The sequence below is a fragment of the Mytilus trossulus genome, chromosome 9 (genome assembly GCF_036588685.1).
Source record: "Mytilus trossulus isolate FHL-02 chromosome 9, PNRI_Mtr1.1.1.hap1, whole genome shotgun sequence".
Lineage (NCBI taxonomy): Eukaryota > Metazoa > Mollusca > Bivalvia > Mytilida > Mytilidae > Mytilus > Mytilus trossulus.
In genome coordinates this window covers 32,199,120-32,216,813 of record NC_086381.1, presented here as the reverse complement: position 1 = coordinate 32,216,813, position 17,694 = coordinate 32,199,120, and the positions used below count along the sequence as shown (strand labels likewise).

General features: G+C 32.1%; 1 protein-coding gene across 1 annotated transcript; it reads right to left on the bottom strand.

Moving 5' to 3' along the window:
* Positions 1 to 13,748: 13,748 nt before the first annotated feature.
* LOC134685573 (protein Hikeshi-like) lies at positions 13,749 to 17,617 on the bottom strand. The gene is made up of 4 exons (XM_063545386.1): positions 17,482 to 17,617; positions 15,674 to 15,803; positions 15,083 to 15,187; positions 13,749 to 14,237 (listed from the first exon to the last, which is right to left on the bottom strand). The coding sequence occupies exons 1-4, from the start codon at positions 17,509 to 17,511 to the stop codon at positions 13,915 to 13,917; spliced, it is 588 nt and encodes a 195-aa protein (XP_063401456.1). The 5' UTR covers positions 17,512 to 17,617; the 3' UTR covers positions 13,749 to 13,914.
* Positions 17,618 to 17,694: the final 77 nt, after the last annotated feature.

The following is a 17,694-nucleotide window of genomic DNA, read 5'->3' as shown; positions in this document are numbered from 1 at the left end:
TTTATATTGGCGATTGTGTTCAATTTACACCCCGCGAAAATAACCCGCTGTACGGTATATTTAAAAGCAAATGTTGACCATTACAAAACAAATTAAAGCTTTTTTTAGTTGAGCTTATTCTATAATAATGACAAAGTCTTATAATCTTATACCTGTAGCAATCGATACCAGAAACCTATCTGTTACCTTAGCAATCGATACCAGAAACCTATCTGTTACCTTAGCAATCGATACCAGAAATCTACATATTACCTGTAGCAATGGATACCAGAAATCTACCTATTACCTGTAGCAATGGATACCAGAAATCTACCTTTTTCCTGTAGCAATGGATACCAAAAATCTACATATTACCTGTAGCAATGGATACCAGAAATCTACCTTTTACCTGTAGCAATCAATACCAGAAATCTACCTGTTACCTGTAGCAATGGATACCAAAAATCTACCTTTTACCTGTAGCAATCGATACCAGAAATCTATCTGTTACCTTAGCAATCGATACCAGAAATCTATCTGTTACCTTAGCCATCGATACCAAAAATCTACCTATTACCTGTAGCAATGGATACCAGAAATCTACCTTTTACCTGTAGCAATCAATACCAGAAATCTACCTGTTACCTGTAGCAATGGATACCAAAAATCTACCTATTACCTGTAGCAATGGATACCAGAAATCTACCTATTACCTGTAGCAATGGATACCAAAAATCTGCATATTACCTGTAGCAATCGATACCAGAAATCTACCTATTACCTGTAGCAATCGATACCAAAAATCTACCTATTACCTGTAGCAATGGATACCAGAAATCTACCTTTTACCTGTAGCAATCAATACCAGAAATCTACCTGTTACCTGTAGCAATGGATACCAAAAATCTACCTTTTACCTGTAGCAATCGATACCAGAAATCTATCTGTTACCTTAGCAATCGATACCAGAAATCTATCTGTTACCTTAGCCATCGATACCAAAAATCTACCTATTACCTGTAGCAATGGATACCAGAAATCTACCTTTTACCTGTAGCAATCAATACCAGAAATCTACATATTACCTGTAGCAATCGATACCATAAACAAATTCTTTTCCGAGGGTATCACCAGCCTAGTAGTCAGCTCTTTGGTGTTGATATGAATACCGATTATGTGGACATCATATAAATTTCCTCAATGCTCTTCAACTTTGTACTTGTTTGGCTTAAAAAAAAATTATTCTGAGCGTCACTGGTGAGTCTTATGTAGACGAAACGCGCGTCTGACGTATTAAATTATAATCCTGGTACCTTTGATAGCTATCTACCTACAAGATAATTTATTTACAGCTAGTAAGGTTACCAAATGATAAACCTCTTATAAACATAGGCGTTTCTCTGTATCTTATCAGGTATCAGTTGTAGTGGTGTTTTTTTCCTCTCGTTTACTATTGCTTTTCAAGTTATATACTATCATATTTCAAATAAAAGGTTTCAAACGTCACTAATGAGAAATATAGATATGTTACCGAAAATATGGTATACAAGAGTGTGTTATGCAAAATTTTAGATCTTGATCCTAATGAACTTATTTTTATAGTTCGTTCTTATGTTGTACTGGTATACAACTGTCCCAGGTTAGGGGAGGGTTGGGATCCCGCTTACATGTTTAACCCCGCCACATTATTTATGTATGTGTCTGTCCCAAATCAGGAGCCTGTAATTCAGTGGTTGTCGTTTGTTTTTTTAATTTAAATAAGGCCGTTTGTTTTCTCGTTTGAATTATTTTACATTGTCATATCGGGGCCTTTTATAGTTGGCTATGCGGTATGGGCTTTGCTCATTGTTGAAGGCCGTACGATGACCTATAGTTGTTAATGTCTGTGTCATTTTGGTCTCTTGTGGACAGTTGTCTCATTGGCAATCATACCACATCTTCTTTTTTTTATAATTAGTATGTTTATTCCTGAAATAGATATTGACAAAGAAGGTACTATTTGTCCGTTCGTCTTTTTCCTTTTTAGCCATGGCGTTGTCAGTTTGTTTTCGATTTGTGAGTTTGACTGTCCCTCTTATATCTTTCGTCCCCCTTTAGTCACATAGTGTGCTAGTGACCTTATACGGTATATATTGGGTGACGTGTTATATTTAGACTAGTGACTTATAAAAATGAGCACGTACTCAATTTCGTAAGCATTAAGAAACTACATTAAGCCCCGCCTCCCTACTAACCAAATATGAAATATATACGGTCTCCACGCGGACGCTTTTAACCAATCATATTCCTAGAACTGTATAGGAGGTAAGCTAAATCTAGATGTGTCGATTGACAATTGTGAAGTTGGCACTTTCATAGAAACAAATCCTTACAACTTAAGTAGCATGCTCTATTAAACAAAGCCAACACATTGGACCAGTGTAATCACTTTGGAAATGATTCACAAAAACAATAGGTAGAATATATAGACATAAATAATAAAACAAACATAAGACAATGTCGCCAACAGGGATAGAGAAAAGTTTAGTAGATACAAGAACACATTAGAATGGTGAAACGTGTGTAAAATCAGCTGTTGTAGAAACACCAAAAGTACAATCGACGAGCATAGTTAGAGATGAAACAATTACTAGTAAATAATATCTACTTGTACGGCACTCCCCAACAGTGAAAGGTTCTAGCATAATAGTTGACACACAACAAACTCCAAATGCACAAATCTACCAGAAAGTAAGAAAAAATTTGTAAGGGTTCCGCGGAACCCAGTGTCTCGCCTTCTTTTGAGGTAAATCGCAAGCTCAACAAAAATGAGAAAAAAATAAATAAAAATGTTCCTCTTGATATCATCTTATGATTGTAAGAAGCTTCTGTCTAAGTTTGGTAAAAATCTAGGATAGTTAATAAATCTGATGAATGTTTTGAAAACTTTAACTGCAAACTGTGTTTAATGTTAACTTAAAGAAAATCTAAGTCCATTTAAAAATAAAATACAGAAAAAATAGAGTTATCATTTTACAAAATTTACTTCTGGATACTATTTTATGATCATAAATAAGCTTTTGTCCAAGTTTGGTACAAAACCAGGATAGTTTAAGAAAGTTATCAAAATTTTAAAAACTTTAACCACAGAGTGAATGTAATGTTTCCCCGTAGAAAAACTAAGTCCATTTAAAAGTAAAAAAAGGAAAAAATGGATTTATATTTTTACAAAATTTACTTCTGGATACTATCTTATGATCATAAACAAGCTTCTGTCCAAGTTTGGTACAAACCCAGGATAGTTTAAGAAAGTTATTAAAATTCTAAAAACTTTAACCACAGAGTGAATGTTATGTTTCCCCGCAGAAAAAAACTAAGTCTATTTATAAGTAAAATACGGAAAAAATGGAATTTTATTTTTACAAAATTTACTTCTGGATACTATCTTATGATCATAAACAAGCTTCTGTGCAAGTTTGGTAGAAATCCAGTATAGTTTAAGAAAGTTATTAAAATTTCAAAAACTTTAACCACAGAGTGAATATTTGTTGACGCCGCCGACGACACCGACGACGACGGAATGTAGGATCGCTTAGTCTCGCTTTTTCGACTAAAGTCGAAGGCTCGACAAAAAAGACAAACAAAAAGGACACGAATGAGCAAAACGAACAGGTTGTCGCATTTAAAGAGAGAACAAAACAAAGACTTCTCAAATAAAATACATCTACTTCATAAAAAAAGGTGCAAACATACCATGTCAATAGCTAATGAAGATATGTATTTGCTGCTGCACGTCAGATGACAAATGCCAATAATCATAATGATAATAGAAATCTTAATCAAAAGGCTAGAAACAGCACTAACAACATAGCATGAAAACCACATAATGAAAGTGCTGTACACAATGGAGTTGTTAAAGAGATCACACAGCAGAGACCACAACAAAGATCCCAACTTAGAGAATATGATACAAAAAAGAGCAAACAGGCAGTACCAAAGGTTAAACTCAAATATAAAACCAGGCAATCACTTGGGTCTGGTAAAGAACAAGTGGAAGCAACAGGAAAGAATTATTTAGAAATCACAAATCGTCATAAAGACAATAAATCAAATACAGGGAATAGTCAACATTACTAAAAGCATTTTTAAAGCATGGCCGAGCTTCGACCAACACAGTAATAACCAGATGCTCCACAGGGCGCAGCTTTATATGACCGCAGAGGTCGAACCCTGAACGGTTGGGGCTAGTATGGACACAACATTCAAATTGGATACAGCTCTGAATATGGATTGTGATTAAATAGTTGACACAGTATAGGTTTCTGACACAGAATGAATGTGGTCTAATGAACTTAAAATGTTGGTTTTTTTTGCTTTTGATCAATTCAGTATGCTGTTGAATATTAAGCCTTTGATATTTGAAGAAATTTTCTTTTTCATTTCTGAAATCTGAAATAAGAAAAATTAAACCCCAACATTTTTTTTCACCTCCCCCCTCTTATCCTTATTCCAAAAATTGATATCAAATCAAATTTCTTATGGAGTTTTCAACAATAACTACTCATTTAAATACATCAGAAATCATAAAATGTCATAGTCATGATTTAAGTTAATTAAACTACTATTCTGGACAAAGAAAGATAACTCCAATGCAACATTTTATATTAGCAAATTTCAAATGAAGTTCATTAACCTAAAGTTTTTGGCAAATTTCCAATGGAATTTATTAATAATAAAGTTTTTGACAAATTTCCAATATATATAATTTATTAAAGAGCAGTTTAGGTGATATATTAAAATGAATTTCAATAACCAACCTTACACTGCTTTTTTATTATGTTTTGTAATTGTCCATTAACCTGGAAACCCTTTCCCCCCTTTTTTTAACCTTATTCCTTAACGGTAAGAGCCATAACTTCCAAATACACTTCTTACCATCCCTTTGTGGTATTCCAATATTCAAAATCTAAATACATGGTTAGATTCATCATATCAAAGAACCCCAAGAATTCAATTTTTGTTGAAATCAAACAAAAAAAAGAGTTTAATTTTGGACCCTGATTTGGACCAACTTGAAAACTGGGCCCATAAATAAAAAAAACGAAGTACATGTTTAGATTCAGCATATCAAAGATCCCCAAGAATTCATTTTTTGTTAAAATCAAACTAAGTTTAATTTTGTACCCTTTGGATGTAGACCAATTTGAAAACGGGACCAAAAATTAAGAATCTAAATAGGTTCGGTATATCAGAGAACCCCAATAGTTCAATTTTTGATGTAATCAAACAAAGTTTAATTTTGGCCCCTTTTGACCCCTAATTAGTTGGGACCAAAACTCCCAAAATCAATCCCAACCTTCCTCTTATGGTCATAAACCTTGTAATTTCATAGATTTCTATTTACTTATACTAAAGTTATGGGGCGAAAAACCAAGAAAAATGCTTATTTGGTCCCCTTTTTAGTCCCTTATTCATAAACTGTTGGGACTTCAACTCCTAAAATCAATTCCAACCTTTCTTTTGTGTTCATAAACCTTGTGTTTAAATTTCATTGATTTCAATTTACTTATACTAAAGTTATTATGCGAAAACCAAGAATGCTGCTTATTTGGGCCCTTTTGTGGCCCCTTATTCCTAAACTGTTGGGAACAAAACTCCCAAAATCAATCCCAACCTTTCTTTTGTAGTCATAAAGCTTGTGTCAAAATTTCATACTTTTCTATTGCCTTAAACTAAAGTTATAGTGCTAAAACCAAGAAAATGCCAAATTGGGCCCTTTTTGGCCCCTAATTTCTAAACTGTTGGGACCAAAACTTCCAAATCAGTCCCAACCTTCCTTTTGTGGTCATAAACCTTGTGTACAAATTTCATAGATTTCTATTGACTAAAACTAAAGTTAGAGTGCGAAAACTAAAAGTATTCGGACGCCACAGACGACAATGCAGACTTGATACCAATATACGACCAAAATTTTTTCTGTTTTTGCAGTCGTATAAAAAGGAGATCGTTATAGTAACACTTAATGTATATATCATAATATGATCTCAAATCAACTGAATCAATTGTGAAAAAAAGTTTAATATTGACTCTGTTTATATTTAATCAAAAGCAGAAGACCTTTTTAAATTTTACAGAAATTACCAATTAATTCATTGAAACTGTAAGTCAAATAACAATAGTGCTTATGTCTTCTTATGCTGGCAGCCATCTTGAATGACAACTTAGCTTCAAAGTTGCAACATTTGTCTGACCTCAAAAGAAACATCCTATTAAAATTTGCTGTAACAAAATGTTAGAAATAATTATAAATTAAGGAATGTATCTCCCTCATGCACAGCTCGGATTCCTTTCACAGATTTGGCTATAATTTTTTGACCTTTTGGATTATAGCTCTTTATCTTTTATATTAGATTTGGATTTCATATATTTTGGCCACGAGCATCACTGAAGAGACATGTATTGTCAAAATGCTCATCTGGTGCAGGAAAATTGGTACTGTTAATGTTATTCATACCATGTTTGGTTTCAATCCATTCATCGTTTCTTCAAAAGTATATTTTTCAAAATTTGTTTTACCAAAGGGTCCTTTGTTAAGCTAAGTTCCCCGCTTGCGATCATCTTGTGTAATTGATCGCCGACAGAGTTACTTGGTCAGCATCTCCTAAGGAACATTTATGCCAAGTTTTATCTAATTCTATTCAGGTGTCCTTCAACAGAAGTCTTCTGTATGTATTTCATAAAGGGTCATATGTAACTAGTTCACTCTATGGTGGTCATCTTGGATGATGGATCGGCTTCAAAGTTACAACGCTTCGTCAACACCTCAGTAGGAAAATTTGTGCTATGTTTGGTCTCATGTCATTCAGCAGTTCTCTAAAAAGAAGACATTTGAATGAATTATCCAAAGGGTCTTATTTAAACGAAGTCCCCCGCTGGCAGCCACCTTGAACGATGGATCAGCTACAAAGTAACAACACTTGGCCAGCACCTCATAGGAAATATTCATGCAATGTTTTGTTTCATTCACTTCAGTGGTTCTCTAGAAGAAATTCAAAATGTAAAAATTTACGACATCGAGAATAGAAGACGACAGACACCCAGTGATGAGAATAGCTCACTGGGCCAGGTGATCTCAAAGTATACTGCAGTAAGAACAGTAGACTGATGTCAGAGAAAAAAATTAAGACATATCTGAAGACATGAAACTATCCACAAGGACCATGCGAAGGTTTTCATCATAAAACTACACAAGAAAGGAGATGAAATTAACTGCAACAAATGGCCTGGTATAACATTGCTGTCAGTACTTTTTAGCAAGATACTAATGAGAGTACTTTTAAACACAATACTAGTAGATGAGGAAATTCTGAGAAAAGAGCAGGCAGGGTTTATATAAGATAGAGGTTTTATCGGCCATAGTTTTACCATCAGAAATATTATAGAGCAAAAGATAGAGTGGTTTTGAATTTTATAGACTTTCGTAAAGCCTTTAACAGCTTTTAAAGAAGTTGCTAGTGGGCCATCATTTAGAACATATTGTGAACCATTAAATCTTATTACCTAATTACAAACTTTCTTCGACAACTATGAACGACTTGTATTATAAAGAGTCAACACTCAGAAATATGGTTTGAAGTAGCATCTTGAGCACAACTTGGTGTATAACAACTCCGATCTCCTATCACATTGGTGTATGGGAACATCATTGGGAAATGAAGACACAGGCATCAGATTTACCATGAATTCCTTCTTTGGGAATTAACTTGCTGATAATATCTGCCTTCTTTCCAGCAGCAGCAACTACTTTCAGGACAAAACATCAGACTTGATGAAACATAACAAAGTATAGGCCTGACAATAAATGAGAAGACCAAGCTCATTAAAATGGAAGAATTTGAGGAATTTATATACCAGTATCTTGGAAGCAACCAATTTAACAGGCGGAAATTAGGAAAGCCATATATGCATTCTGCCAATTGCAGCTCATATAAAATTGTTCAATCACTCTGAAAACGAAGATCAGAATATACATAAGTAATGTGAAGTCAGTCCTATATGGAGAAGAATGCTGGAGAATTGCCCAATCAGACATGTTAAGGCTTTCCTCATTTCAAAATAACTGCTTGATGAAAATCTGTAAGATCTTCTGATCCAATAACAAAAACTACTAATACATTACAAAGACCTGTACCACAAAACCAATCTGTGTTGTATAAAGACATAGATTAAAAGAAGAAATGGTGTTGGGTTGGTGTTGTATTGAGGAAAGGAAATGAGGATATTACCAAGATTGCTTTGCAATGGACACCTAATGGTAGATAACAAAGAGAGGCTAAAAGAGACCTGGCATATAATGGTAGAAAATTGACATGAAAGACCTTGGAAAAACTTCATTGGAGATCGAAAAGGCAAAAGACAGATATTTGGAGGGAACTGAATGTAGCCTTATGTGCAGACCGATACGAAGAGGGTGAGTGGGTGAGTGAGAAAAAATGATAAATTGGTCAGATTTTACATCAGATAACCTTAAAATATCAAAACCTAGATCAAGAAGGATTCCTTTATATATTCCAAATCAAAATCAGATGGAGTACAAAATAAGTCAGTTCACAAATAACATAGTTTTATTACTACTCCTTAAGGGAAAACATTTCATTAATAATGAAACATATAAAAGCACTTGTATTAATTCTTCATTGTGATTCATAACAATTGTCTTCTCTTTTACACAAACAAGCAGACTGGTATGGTTAAATAAATGGCACATGATTTTTTAATATAGTTTTTCATATGGCAAAGTGAAACAATCAAAGTTTGATTTTATAATGCAAATAAATAAACTTAAGGGAGTTCCCCTCTCAGTTTCAAAATAATTAACTTTTTAAAACACTACTTTATACTGATAGGGGATAAATAAAGAAAGCAAAAAAGCAAAACAAATATATAGGTCAATGTGCTTGTTTTCAAAATATTAGCGATTGAAATTTTGGCAGGAAAATATTCACTCTTGACTTTTCATAGCTTTATCATTGACAAGTTTAAGTTCTCAAAAACTATTAAAAAAATAATTTAAATTTCATAAGACTTTTACGTATGGCTTATCATTATACAAGTAAAATATTTATTAAAAGAAAAATGGGGGTCAATGGGCATTTTTTTTTTTACAGTATTTAAATGGATAAAACCAGAGTATTCCGAAACTCTTACAACAATCCCAAAACATGACAAGCAAACTTCCTTAAAATATTTGACAAAGTAAATATCAAACAGATAGATGACATTCATAATCATTATTTAAATTATTTTTTGCAACATGATGTGAAATATGTATGATACTGCATTGCAAATATGATAATTGAGATCACAAAAAAAAGATTTCATCTGATTTAGCAATACTAAATGTCCCAATATGATGTTCCTTAAATTATCCATATAGCACAAAATTATAAAAATTATGAACTGTCCTTTTAGAATGGCAAGCATTTATTAATTTTTAGTGACCCTTATAACAACTAAAGCAGACAAAGAACATTTAACCTGAGGTTCAACCATTCATTTTATCCTTCTATGGTTTTATTCAACAAGTACAAGTAACAGTCCTTTATTGCTCTGTAGTAATTAAACAATAAAAAGTTATTGAAGTTGAACTTTCTACCTTTTAACGCCACAGATTAATGTATCCTTGTCAAAGAAGGATTTTTTTTAAATATTTCCTTTAAACATCCCTAATTTACTATTCCTAATTAATGATTTTAACCACAATTCATGCCCAAAATTTATTCATACGAAGAGGTGTATTATATATTTATCAGTTGCAACCCAGGTCTTTATGAAAACAGGAAAAAAAAGTTACATCAAGCCTAAGTTAAATAATGAAGCCATTTAATAAGATATGCTTTAAATAGTTTACATGTTTTTTCCTATTTTTCATGAATGTACAGGACGAAACATTTTACATTTGTAATTTGCCATTCCATTATAAAAATATAAATTTGCACCATAGTTTTATCTTACAGTTTCTGGAAGTAAAACGTTCCATTGGATTTCCAACTGTCTAAACAACAAGCTAATCAAAAGCATAATTTTTTACAATAAACAAAACTAAACATCAATATCTAGCACTTTTCAAAACACATATAAAAATATGAACACATCTTCTTCAACTTTTAAATCATTAATAAGTAAACATTATCTAAGCTACAAACAAATAAACCATTATAGAAACATGGTCATAATGTGTATGTTTCTTTTTTTTAATGTAATATACTTTTTTCAATCAATTCATCAATAATTCACAAAGCATCTGTTTCAAAAAACTGTTTATTCGTGTTCAAGTACCTAACTATTTCAGTGGCAACATTCTAAGTCTTTCCCTTTATGTACAACCTGTCTAGCTTTACCAAAGTAAAAGCTTCTGTAACATACTATATGCTTTTATCAAGTTTGTTAATTTGGTTAATGCGGCGTTGAATAACAAATATATCTCTAAAACAATCAATGATGACAAAACAAGTACATAGTACTGCAATAATGGATTAGTTATAAATATATACATACTGTGGTCAATGTGGTTGGTTATTGCTTTAGTTTAGAAATATAAATACAAAATTAGTTTAATTTAAGGTGGTACCTAACACTTTCACTAAATTTAATTTGGCTCGTTTAATTTTCATAAAATTTTAACAATGTATTTACTTTGACCCTTTAACAAAAATATAAAAATTTCAAAAATTTGGAACCAACCTTTTAGTCAGAAAAATTACACTGAATATGAAGCAATTTTGATCATTGAGAATCTTAATATTCCCTTTACAACACAACTTAATTAAAACGTTTAGTTGACTTTACAGAGTTATCTCCCTGTAGTGTTAGGTACCACCTTATTCACTCCAAACAAAACTATGACTAAAATGATCTCTTCTCTTTTATAATTTTCATTCATAAATCGATTTGACATACACATGAAGTGCTTGCATGAATGAATCCATTGGATACTTTATTTACTGGGAATTTTTGTAGAATTTATTTTTTGCAACAATTATATTCTGTATTATAATATGTAAAGTTAACATAGCACATTGAACATGACACTTTTTACTGTTGTGTTGTTAATTTATTTCCCATGGCAGTGCAGTTTTTATTAGACAAAACATAATATACTATTTAATAAAGTTTTTTTTAAATTTTGGCATTTATTATCTGTTGGCAATTGTAAATGTAAAACAAGTTATATTTGGAGATTCGTATTTAAAACTCTTAAGATGTATCCCAAAACAGAATAAATCAATTAAATATCAAATCAAATGCCTCCAGTTTGTACTTTTCAAGCAATAAGAGCAAACCTTCATGATATCTAGAATAGGAAAACAAATACTGGTAGCATTCACATGAATGAAACAGGTTTGTTTGCTTCAAATGTTATCATTAACAATTAAAAAAATAGTTATTTTATAAAAGCAATACTGTTCTGGTAAAACAGTTTGATTTATTAGTCTTTTTTAACAAAATAGACAAGATTTATTACAAAAGTCATTCCTAAATATTTTGGTAAAACAATCAATGACTTGCAATTAGTTATCAAAAGTACCAGGATTATAATTTTATACGCCAGACGCGCGATTCGTCTACTTAAGACTCATCAGTGACGCTCAGATCAAAATAGTTAAAAAGCCAAATAAATACAAAGTTAGGATATTATGAGCATGATTAGTCAGGATATTATAAGTCAGTCAGGATATTATGAAAAATGTCAAGCGGTGACGAAATTCCATTAAAAATGCTGTGTCTCGGCTGTCAACCCCACACTGTAATTATTTTGGTAACCTACACAAAATTGGCAATACACGTCTCGCAGTAAATGATTAATTATAAAAATTGTTACAGAAAAAAACTGTTAGTTTTCGTATGAATAGAACTTATCATACAGTTAGTAAAATTGTATAATATACTGTGAAAAAAATCTAACAAGTGTTGTTTGTGGTAAAAATGTATGTCTAATAAGTTACAAATTTTTCCATGATGTCAATGTCATGCAGACTCTCTCTTGACTTTATGTATGAAATGAAACAAGATCAGATAACTCAGAGAATCATTGAGACTTTCCTATAGAACTGACCAATCGAAAACCGAGATATACAAGAAGACATGGCGCGTTTATTGCTAATTCTTCAGCGGTTTGCAAAATTATTACGATTGACATACTTTGGTAGAATTGATACGGATGATTCCGACAACAAATGAAGGCATGTTATACACCATATATATCAATTTAGATTTATGATATAACAAGTTTTAGTGGGGTTGACGGCCTATAAAGCCGCATATAATGGAACTTTGTCACCTCCTGAGATTTTTCTAAAATGCAAGTTAAGTACCTTGTGTTATATTAAGGTATATAGGATTTTTTTTCTGAGACAAATGCCTGTGTCTAAAACTACAAAGATGAGTCTGCGAAAAATCATGACATAACTCCAAGAACATGGGGAAAAAAGTTTAATTCATTTAAACTTAATTTGTTTTTTTGTCAAAAAAATCTAAATGGTTTATTTACTACAACAATATAATATATTAAAGTTCCCTATTGGAATTTTGAAACAAGAACAAAAATCAAAGTCAACAGTGCTCATTTGACCTTTTGAATTTGACTGTTCAGTTACTATTTACATGGTTAGTATAAATGTATACAAGAGCATGCATGCAACCCACATTTTAAATTATATTTTAACTCATCCTTCTTATCAAGGATCCGGAAATTTTTTCACCTAATTTCGGTCATTTTCATACAACTTAAAAGTTGATGCCCCTTTTCAAAAAATGATTGTCAAAATCACATTACTGCATGAGACTCATTACGAGTATGCTCATACTCGATCGTCATGTTCGTAGCATCAACAAACTTGTTTCACTGTTGCATCGCATTTACTTCATGATTTGTCCTACCATTTTCAAAAAATTGTTTAAGAGCAATTAAGGGAAGGCAACAGTTTATAAATAAAATGATTTTAATGACTCAAAACGATAATATTCTCAGTTATTGCTTACGTTTCCTTTGATTCTGAAGTCAAAATTCAAACCGGATGTACTGCGTCAATACTAAAACGAACAATTCCAGACTCATTTCCGGGATTAGTTTTGTTTATCCAAATCACAGGAAATCATCGGCTTTTTAATATTTTACCTTTAATAGTGTAAGAATATTAATTAAAATAGTTGCACTAGCTTTATTTAGAATGAAATTATTTTATATTTACAATTAATTGTCTAAATCTGTGGAAGAGAATTTCAAACATGCGTATTACATAGTAAACAAAGCACGTGTGTTAGAAGTAAAAAAATATTTTTTTCTACGTAAATTAAACCAAGTTTTAATTTAATTATAAATCATAATTGACAATTGTCTGACCTGTTGAGTAATTAAATAATGAAGCCAGTTGGTATGGAATTTTTATTTCTTTATTATAATAGTTTGGAGCTTGTGATTAATTGCCAGGTGTGAATTAAAAACACAGGTAAAGAGATTAGCAATCATTAGCCAATAGCTCCCCGAGGCATTAATATAGTTATTAGGAGGGCCCTCAGGATTATAACACTTTAATGAAGTGGAAGTTTAATTACAGGAAGTCGATAACAAAACAAAAATATGTTCAAAATGGCGATTTTGAAAGTCGATCTCAACGAAATGACCGAAATTATTACGGTTGAAAAATAAAATTTGACCTAAATCCCAATTAAAAGTTTAGGACATTATAGTTTCAGTTTAGGTCATGACTGGCAAATATGACCGTTTCCGGACCCTTGCTTCTTATTATAAGTCAGTTCTATTTTATTCACAGAAATTGTAAATGCAAATTCAAATACATTCACTGTTATTTCATGTGTCCTGAGAAAATACATATGTAAATTAGTATCAAGAATTTTTGTTAACAAAAATGAATGAAAGGAATATGTACATTTGTATTATGACCTCCAGAAGAAAGGATTCTGTTGCAATCTTCGTTCAAAGTTCTCATACCAAGTCTGCACTGTACTTAATGGAACATATGTTTCTGTGGGGTTTGGTGACATTTGTGCTTGAGTTTGTGTAAATGAAGTAGCAAAGTTGAAAAAGTTCTCTAACATCTTTCTTGAATAATCAACAAAAGTTTCGGCTGTGGAGACTGCAGCTTGTGGTGATGGTGTCTGCTGAGAAAGTTCCTCCAGAGTTTCTATAGAGATACCTATCTGTGCCATGTGAGACATGTGTGGAATACATTGGCCAAAAGGATTTGTACTATCAGTAGCTGCAATGAAAAAGAAAAACCATGACATTTTCAATAGGCTATATGTGTTTTTATGCTTACAAGCATACAAAAAGATATTTTCCTTTGATTATTTGTACCTTCCATAGTTACAAAAACTTGATGGTTCAATAAAGTCAGTATAACTTGCCTGAACTAATTCTCATTTACCACTTTCAGCTACTTTAAGAGCAGGATATGCTTACCCTTCCAGAGCACCTGAGATTACCCCCAGTGTTTGGTGGGGTTCGTGTTGGTCGGTCTTTAGTTTTGTATGTTGTGTCATGTGTACTATTGTTTGTCTGCTTGTCTTTTTCATTTTAAGCCATGGTGTTGTCATTTTATTTTTCGATTTATGAGTTTGACTGTTCCTCTGGTATCTATCACCCCTCTTTTTTTAAAGACCTATTTGATATCCTAAAGTTCCTCTAATCATGCTTATGGACTTTCAGATTTTCAATTTTCAATTTTTACATTTCAAAAATAACATGTATTACATGAAACTATTTGTTGTGGCAAGTGATTCCAACCTATGATTGTTCATGGATGAAATGAACGTATAAAAAATTGAACATATCCATAGTATTTTTTTTTTTTTTCATGACAGTGAAGGCAACACACGAGAGCTGTAGGGGTTATAAACCAAATTTTGATCACAAATATTGGGCTGATCTATTGGAAACATTGGGAAAACACATGTTAAGCTGTCTATGATCTCAATATCCCCCAAAAAATAGTCTTTGTTAAAACTGCATTATAACTTGAATTTTACACTTTCTGATTCCTTTACCAATAGTGGCTTATTACTCCTTGGTTATCATTCTTACTTTTATACAAAATACATTTACCTGATTTGAGGTTTGTGACTTTAAAGATGGCACTTGGTTTTTGGTTAGCTATGACACCCAGTAATATCCACTGCTGGCCTGTAGGATTAGGGAAGGAGAAATAAACTGAAAACAAATAGAGAAATACTAATTAATTGAAATTATCTTATGCAAATTCCTAAACTTGAAAAAAAGGATCATTGTTGATATTTGATTTTTTACATCATTATGACCTTCAATTACAGTACTGGTAAGGTTAAGGTAACCCTGAGAAACAATAGAAATAAAAAACAAAACTTGTAATTATGAATATCTGTATTTCATAAACATGATAAACTTAACAAACAAAAAATAATATCAGCTTAATCTACACAGTAAGGAAACTTCCATTAACGTAAATAAAGGGTATTGATCTGAAGATCTTTCAGCAAATAAGAAAACAGCAAAATAGATATGTACATCTGTACATATGACAAGGCCTCATCTATATTCAAGTTGTGAATGATATGTCTGATATAAATATTTAATGGACAAAAGCAGTTACAATCAAACTGACTTTAGACTGACTCATACACAATTTAGAAGTTAAAGTAAAACATGGGTCACACTTACCTGCTCCCCCATATCCATCAGGAAAAGGAGTTTGTCCTGTCAGAAAAACAGCTATGTGATTAATGCTGTCAGCATCTTCTACATTAAATACAAAATGTGTTTCATTTATCTGTTGTACTTCAGCTTGCACCTGTAAATAGAAATGTATTGTTTATTTGTTAGTCAGTATCATCTCTATGTGTCAAAACTAGAGCTGAAATCAATTCACTGTATCAAAAACAACAAATAGTTTCCATGTGCTTTGTGTAATAGCTACTTTAAAGTGTGAACATTGTCATAATGGTGAAAGGAAATACTTTTATGATGAATTTGCACTGTGCTCTTTTAAAGTAACGATAAGTTTACATGCCTCTGGTCTGTTGGATTTAGCTTAATTATTTACATGAAAATAGTTGATGAAATGCATCCTTTTCTCTTTCACTTTAATTTAATCACTAAAATCTTAAAATTCTGTATCAATTTGTCATTTTGTTACTTAAAACTAAAATTATATATATATATACTTTGAACCAAGAATCTGTCCCACTTCTGTTCCACTTCAAATTTTGACGTCATACATAAAAATCACTTTTGCATTGTGTCGTGTGGTGTCAAATATTTTGGAATATGTCGTCAAAATTTTAAAGGAACTTTTGTGATGTACAGTCATGGTGGACAAATAACAATTAGGTGTATGAATATAAAATGGTTCCGATTCTATAAAACAATTATATTTTCCTCTCTTTACACAGTTACAAGACCTAATAACATCAAAATCACTGCTGAAACGACTTCACCAAACATGCAAGAATTGGCAGTATGGATGAAAAGACTATGGCAGCTGCACTCCTGTGTAAAAAAATAACTGCCACAGGTTATTGCAGTTCAAAACAAAATTTGATCAACCAAGAACCAGGTTGCAGAACCAGTATCAGGTGCGTTTGCGCCCAATACACTTTAGCACCAAAGGTCATTCGCACTCTACAGGTTCACGCCCAATTTTAATTCAAATTCCAGTTGAATAATTGGAAAATCATGATTGTTGTTATAAATTGCTTTGATGTAAGTAAAACATTCAAGATTTTAAATGAAAAACACAACAGATAATTGTTTTTAACAGCTTGATCCCTTTGATCTGAAACAATAAAATATAGCAATACACTATAATAACCAAAACATGATAAAATTTATTCAACCCACAAAAAAAAACATAGTCAGAATGAAACAAAATATAGCAATACACTTACCAAGACATGATTAAGAGTTATTCAACACAAAATAAAAAGTTGACAGAATCCCACTTTATTTAAAACGGATTTTTTTTTAACAATAAACTATCCTTAACATGATTAAGATTTATTCTACACTTTATTGTGAGACAATCAATGACAACAAATATAAGAATACATTTGCCAAAACTTGATTACAAAGCTATAAAACCAATTAAAATTGGGCACGAACATGTTGGGTGCGAACATGTAGGGTGTGAAAGTGAAAGGGGGCGAACATGAGTGGGTGCGCATGTGAATGGGCGCAAACGGACACGGATTCTCAGAACCAGGTGACAGGTGTTATTTGTGAAATAAGGGCCAATAGAGGTTGAAATATAAATTTTATTTGATTTGGTGATCTGTGGATGTTGACCCTTTTCTGTAATGTTTGCATGGTATCTATGAGATATACCAAAGACTTGAAAGAGTCTGGAAATTTCTGGAAAACCCATTCTAGTGAAGATGAATAATGCACACAAGAAACAAATTTGATGACGACGTTAACTCAAGTACAGGAAAAAGCATGTCCAAGAGAAACCATATGAAGAAAAAAATTACCAGACGTCCTGGTATCAGCAATCCAAACATTTTGTTCTAGTTCTGCTCAAATGTTTTGGAAAGTGTTCTTCAATGTCAATGTTGATTTTGATATTTTACGCATTTCTCGTGATTTTTTTAAGCGCAAAAAAGATGACGACTATTTTTCTAAAACCAAAACCAAACCCGTCATGAAGAGAAATTCATTTTTTGAAAGTTTTCCTAAAAATATTT

Bases quoted from the DNA above. Each gene is read 5' to 3' on its own strand.
- LOC134685573 (XM_063545386.1), bottom strand. From the start codon at position 17,511: ATGTTTGGATTGCTGATACCAGGACGTCTG. The intron at 15,804-17,481 runs GTAATTTTTTTC...TTCTATTTACAG, and splicing joins TGCTGATACCAGGACGTCTG to GTGCAAGCTGAAGTACAACA. The intron at 14,238-15,082 runs GTAAATGTATTT...TTTTCATTGCAG, and splicing joins AGTCACAAACCTCAAATCAG to CTACTGATAGTACAAATCCT.